General features: G+C 48.2%; 1 protein-coding gene and 1 long non-coding RNA gene across 2 annotated transcripts; one reads left to right on the plus strand and one right to left on the minus strand.

Moving 5' to 3' along the window:
* Positions 1–918: 918 nt before the first annotated feature.
* LOC125515386 (cytochrome P450 89A2-like) lies at positions 919–2,830 on the minus strand. The gene has a single exon (XM_048680851.1). The coding sequence runs from the start codon at positions 2,559–2,561 to the stop codon at positions 1,098–1,100; it is 1,464 nt and encodes a 487-aa protein (XP_048536808.1). The 5' UTR covers positions 2,562–2,830; the 3' UTR covers positions 919–1,097.
* Positions 2,831–3,235: 405 nt separating this feature from the next.
* Positions 3,236–5,842, plus strand: LOC125514574. The gene is made up of 2 exons (XR_007286524.1): positions 3,236–4,109; positions 4,412–5,842. It is a non-coding gene; the product is annotated as an uncharacterized LOC125514574 (long non-coding RNA).
* Positions 5,843–6,429: the final 587 nt, after the last annotated feature.

Raw genomic sequence — 6,429 nt, forward strand, 5'->3', positions numbered from 1 at the left:
TTGTTGTGGATGGCTAGCCATTGGGAGAGCACCACTCATCCACCAACGCCTCCCAACCGTCCATCCTATCTGCACACCATCTCGGGGGCACCTGCATGCACTAGTCACGCGTCGTGCGAATCGAGCAAAAAGGAAATTATATTTGTGTCTTCCCGTGAACGGTGGGTCCCGCATTAGCAGGAACAGTCAAAAGTATGTCTTCATCGGTGCGGTTGGTGGTCGAAGTAGTGGGTCCATAGACAAGGGAATGAGTGAAAGTTGAGGCCTCTTCCAATGCATTGATGCTAAGGTGGTGTGCTAAATGCATTAAAAAGTTTAGCAACTACTCGCCCCAATGCATTGGTGCTTATATTTTATAGCTCAGCCTCCCTCATTTAATATTTTAACACCAAAACATTTTCATGCATTGGTTGATAGTCATTTTGCATAGGTCCACACGCTTATCATCGTTTCCTTCCAAGGTCACCGTAATGCTCTTTCACCTCTTTAATTGCTCTATCACGTCACTTTTTTTTGCCTATGTGGCACCCTTAGCATCGGTACACCTTGGAGCACTGGGAAGGGCCTGACGACGATGGCAACTCGCGACGTCATGCATGTGGGCATGTAACTAATATCTTCGCCAATGCTACTGGCTGAGATCGAATTCGTCAAGTTTGAATGGCAACCTCGAATATCCCAGTTCCGTAGTGGCATGTGCCATCATAAATATCACCTCTGCTATGAATTATAAGACGTATTGAATATCTTAATTAAACTACATATGGACTGAAACGAATGAACAAATACATTAAAACACGTCTATATACATTTGATTTAGAGAAAAGTTAGAACATCTTACAATTTGAAACGGAGGGATGGGAGTAGTATTTAGGCAATCCAATTTTTAAAAAACTTGACAAACTCGTAAATACTTTATAAAAAAATATAAAAACATATGTCCATTTTTGGAGAACCATAGTTAGGCGGGGACAACAAACATACAACATACTCATGGCATTGCGCATGAACATATCCGAAAGAAAAATAGCAGGGGCGTACAACCCGCGTGTGCCCCGTTCATGCAGATTATTTAGCGAGTTAAGCAAACTACCTGATTACACGTGATGCATGCACGTGTGAGGCGTGACACGAGCACGAAGTGGCTTCTTCATCGCCTTGAAGAACCCGTCGAGCTCCGTGAGGTCGACGCCACAATTTCCCTCGCTCCACTCGAACTCGCGCACCAGCGCTGCCAGCAAGCACTTGACATTGAGCATCCCCAGAGCCATGCCTGGGCAGTACCTCCGCCCTGCGCCGAACGGCATCATCTTGATCTCCTTGGGCCCCGGCAGAGGCCCAACGGCCTCTCCCTCTCCTCCGGCAAGGAACCTCTCCGGCCGGAACTCGTCGGGATCCGTCCATGTCTTGGGGTCCCTCCCGATGTCCCCCAAGACGAAGTGCACGCGCAAACCGCCGGCCGGCATGGCCGTTTGGCCGACCACTCCTCCCTCGGCGCGGATGTCGCGCATGACGAACGGCGTTGGCGGGTGCATGCGGAGGCTCTCCAGCACCACGGCGTGGAGGTACGGCGCCATGCCGCGGTGGAGTATTTCTCTCTCCTCGTCCTCGGAGGGATACTTGTTGTCACCGTCGTACTTGATGTTGATGATGGCCTCGCGACGCAGTTTGTTCTGGATCTCCGGCCGGGTGACTAGGTGCGCGAGGGTCCACTCGACGCAAGCCACGACGGTCTCCGTGCCGGCGCCGAGGAATTCTAACACGAGGCTCACCATCTCATCTTCCGTGAGGGCTCGGCGGAGATGCTCGTCAATGTCGTCGTCCTCGTCTGGAACGCGGAGATGGATGAGCGAATCGACGTATGAACGGGCCTTGCCGTCGCAAAATTGTGAAGACTGCCGCCGTGCCTCCTCGATGAGAGGGAGGAAAAGCTCGGCCAGCCGGTGGCGCAAGGCGATAGGATCTCTTTGCCGTCGCCTCCAGTAGCCCAAGAGCTTAGACTCGCACGTGGAGGTGGATTCCACGGCGGCGAGGATGAACTCCCGGAACTCGCACTGCATGGCCCGCACGTCGGCCTCGTCGACCAGGCCGTCTCCAAAGCACATGCGTGCAATCATGGAGAACACGGCGGCATAGAGGCCGTCGCGGACGACCACCGCCCTGCCCTTGCTTGCGGCTGACTGGACGCTAGCGACGATGTCGTCGATGGCCGCCCGTCGCAGCGGCGCATAGGAAGCGTAGCGCGTGGGGTGGATGGTCTCCGCGGCGAGGTTGCACCGCAGGGTGCGCCAGAGCGGGCCGTATGGCACGGAGATTATGTTGTCGCTCCGTCGGCGGCGGTGACCTTTGACGATAGGGATGCGGAACATGGACATTGGGCGGTTGGAGAAAGCGTCGGCGTACTCAACCAGTGCGCGCCTGGTGACGGCAGCATCGCTGATCTCGATGATCGGCTGAGGGATCACCCGCGCCGGCGCACGGCGCCGGCAGATGCGTCGGAACACGGCTAGGACAAGGAAGAAGAGGGCGGCATAAGCAAGTATTGAAAGCAAATACTCCATATATTGTTCCTGCTGGAAATCAGTAAGAACTTGCTTACAGCTTTGCTCCTGTCAGTGGTGTTTATATAGAAAAATTCTTACAGGACTGGCTCAACGCCCGTACACGGAGCTGCATTGCTTCATAATGTAAGCGTCGTAGGTCAACTGACTCTTAGAGCCTGTTCCGTCGGGGCCACTCCACTCTATCAAATCCTTGGCTCCACATGACAAATCAGGAGCAGATAACTTTGTTCAGCTACCTTTTTTTTTTGCGGTAGACCTGTTCCGACTACTAACTCCACTCCGACTCTGGATTATTGCCATTTATGGACGCGGATTTCTAGAGCTTAGGCTCATGGACACCTTATATCTATACCATTCAATATAGCTTTGAGATCCGTGCTAAACAACTAACTTACAGTGTGAAATTTTCAATGAGAGAAAAAACTTATAGATTTTTTTGACCGACATAAATATACAAAATGAGATTTTCTTTATTTAAAAAATGTTATTTTTAGTACTTATGATGCACTAAAAAATATGAAAGTTTTTTCCCACATTCTAATTAGAATGTTTTCTTGTGCTACAAAGTTTAAAGTTCATATGTTGTTTTATTTGAAAGAAACAAGAAAGAGAAAAGTTCTTGCGCGAATCGCGATACATAGATGAATGGCTAGATAAGGAGGTGCACCTAAGCCTAAGCTCCACAGGATATTTTCCATTATTGGCTCCCCACCACACATATAGAGTTGTTTTGACACTGGTCAGTACGTGCATGTGTTCACTTGTGCCAAGGATGCAATATAGTGTACATAATTTCACACCTAATTGCACAAAAATGTTGAGTTTACTGCAAATAATGCTAAAATTTCACACATAACTTTTTTGTGCAAAATTTCACACATAATAAAATTATCGCACAAGAGCACTTCAGTATGAGTTTGCTGAAAGGTTAACGTTTGGGGCGGGCGCGCCGGCTGAATGCTCGGCCGGTCGCGGCTCGCTAGCGACGCAAGTGCGTGGGGCCACGCTAGCCACACGTCCCCGTGACCCAACTAGCACTACCTCCCATCAGTTTTTTATTCCTTCCCCTCCTTATCTATCTACTCCCTTTCTTCCAGCATCTTCTTCCTCATCACGAACACATCTCACCAGAAAAGTCCATCCACCGTCCGACTTGAGCTGTCGTGCTCTAGTTCCATACCAGGCGTCCACGAGCTGGTTTTTGAGGGGGCCGGGTAGAGTTGCGAGAGTGGGAGGTGGAGGGGAGCTGGCCTACACCAAGATAGTGAGAGGCGGAGGGGTGGCACAGCAGGCCGCAAGCTGCGATGGTGCCAGTACGTAATGCAGCCGGCGAGATGGGGAGCTGCAACCCCTGGCTAGCGGAGCTACAATCAAGGCATGGTCGAGCTGCATCCAGTGACGGCCGCCAGATAACTAGCTACAAAGGGCGGTTCCAGGAGCTGCAATCGCCCGTTGGTCGAGCTGCATACCGCGACGCACCCGACGACGAGCTGCAACCGTGTAGTACAAGCTAATGGAGGGGGCGGCGATGACGAGGTGCAACAGGTGATCTGGATTGCCGGATTGGGCTTTGCTGGAACAAGTGTTTTTTTGCTGGAACTAGTAATTCTTTTTGCTACAATCATTTTCTTTGTTTGCAACAATCGAATCAATGGGAGTCTCCCTGCTGTTATTTTTGCTAGAACCGGCATTTATTTTTTGCTAGAACTAGCAATTTTTTTTGGCTACAATCGACCACTGAAGTTCTCCTGCTGAGATTGATTTTGCTGGCACCGATGTCCTTTTTTGCTGGAAACTTATAATGTTTTTGCTTCAACCGAACACTGAGGATTTTGTTGCTTTTTTAGATCTTTTTTGCGGTGGCGACGGTATTGTGAATTTGCTGCAACCGACAGCAGGAAACCTTCTGATGGCGCTGGGATATTTTGTTGCAACCATGGGGGTGCCCTGGAACTGCGGCTGTTCGGGATCGATAATGGCGAGCAGCGGCAAGCTGGCAAGGTCATCAGCATTGGGTTTTTTTTTTGAGACAAGGTCATCAGCATTGGGTGATGTCGGGGGGCGGGGCGGGAAGGGGATTCACGATGTTGGTGTGGCCCTGGTGCGCCGGCGCTTGGGGGAAGAAAGAAATAATTAAAGGGGGAAGGAACAAGACGACACAAGTGACAGATCGAATGGCTGCCTACAGCTATATCGTATGGTTGTGGTGTGACCTGCTCAAATTTGGGCCGGCGCGCCGGCGCCTATCAGTTTACAGGATTTTAGCAATATAAACAAATAGGATTTTTCAGATGACAAACATGGATAAAAGCCGCATAAATACATGTATTTTCTAGACATCAATCTAGTTCTAATGAAGCTCCTGAAGAAACAATTTTCAACACATTGGAATCTTTGTGCACAGCTGGTGATTGGTTGAGTAGAACAAAAACATATATACTCTGCTTCGAAGCATTTCACCTACAAAATGATGCAATACTTGGTCTTTAATCCAGAAGACGTCACGTGGATCTCACTAGTCGTAGACCCAATACCCACTATCAGATAATAATCTAGTCTGTTTTATCTTTGTTGTATTTTGGCATGCACCAAGTTTTTATGCTTAATTCTGATGGTCTTCGTCACCTCTCACCTGACTTTGTGTGCGCCGTAGTGTGGCGCTGTCAGTTAATTTACTTTCTAACACCAGGTTCAGTCTTGTTGTCTTGTAAGAACAAATCATTCGGAAACTCTGAAGATTGGTCAGTCCCTTCCTTGGGTTGAAGATTATCATAACTCTGAAGAAAGCGAATGATTCGGACAGAGCACATTACTTTTTGGCCTATTTTGTCAAATTATCAAGCTGCGAACAAGTATCCTCTCGAAACATACCGACAGGCAAGTAACGATACAGCTTCACCTAGTTACGTCGTTCATGTGGAGTAATAGTATAAAACTACTTCAATTCGAGATAGAGTTCCACTACAAAATCTCAGCTATTTTGTGACGTTTTTCTTGTGTCATGTTAAATTGTTTTAATTTCATAACAGAAAATGGTCGGGTGCCGTTTTCCGCCGTTACCCCAATCGTCATTGAAGCATCGCCATAAAAAATAAAACCTTGACGGCATCACTTCCTCCGTCACGCAATATCGTGTCTTTACCGACAAACCCAAATTTGTCACTAGAATTGTGACCATATACGGCCTACTGGAGATATGTCCTAGAGGCAATCATGTATGTATGATGATATTTTCTATGTGTTTATAAATAAAGATAATCCTTGGATATTGTCAATAATGTATATCAGCAAGCACTTGATTTGTTTGTGGGACTATGCATTGTATGATGATTGTCCTAAAAGGTCCCTAGTCAAAAGGGCTGTGTGGACACCTAGCCGACTAGATTAGCAAATGACATGGTGGATAGTTCGGTCTCGTTGGCCATGAAACCTTGGATGCTAACCGGATAATATGGACTCGAAAGGATCTAGTCGGATTCGATGTCGAATCCGAGTCGAGATAAGGTCCGAGTTGGACAGACCCATTATGAGACCCGCTATAAGGCTCAAAGCAGGTATGTCATCATCACGGGTATTTGCGCTAGCTCAGGTCTTAGGACATAGAACGTATCGTTGTACTAGACCCATGCCGTAAGACATGGTCGAGCAAGACGAGATTTGCCTTCCCGATCCGGAGAGATATACTCTGGTCCACTCGTGTGATCCGACCAAGATAAGCATGACCACGCGATAAGGATTATGAGATAATCCGGTTCGTGATCAGCATCACTAGAACGAGAAAGAGGGCGGGCTAGCACAAGGATGACAGACTCACCTTGAGCCTAATAACATATATCGTGTGGCAAACGGAACAGAAGTGTGACAT

This window comes from Triticum urartu, chromosome 6 (genome assembly GCF_003073215.2).
Source record: "Triticum urartu cultivar G1812 chromosome 6, Tu2.1, whole genome shotgun sequence".
NCBI lineage: Eukaryota > Viridiplantae > Streptophyta > Magnoliopsida > Poales > Poaceae > Triticum > Triticum urartu.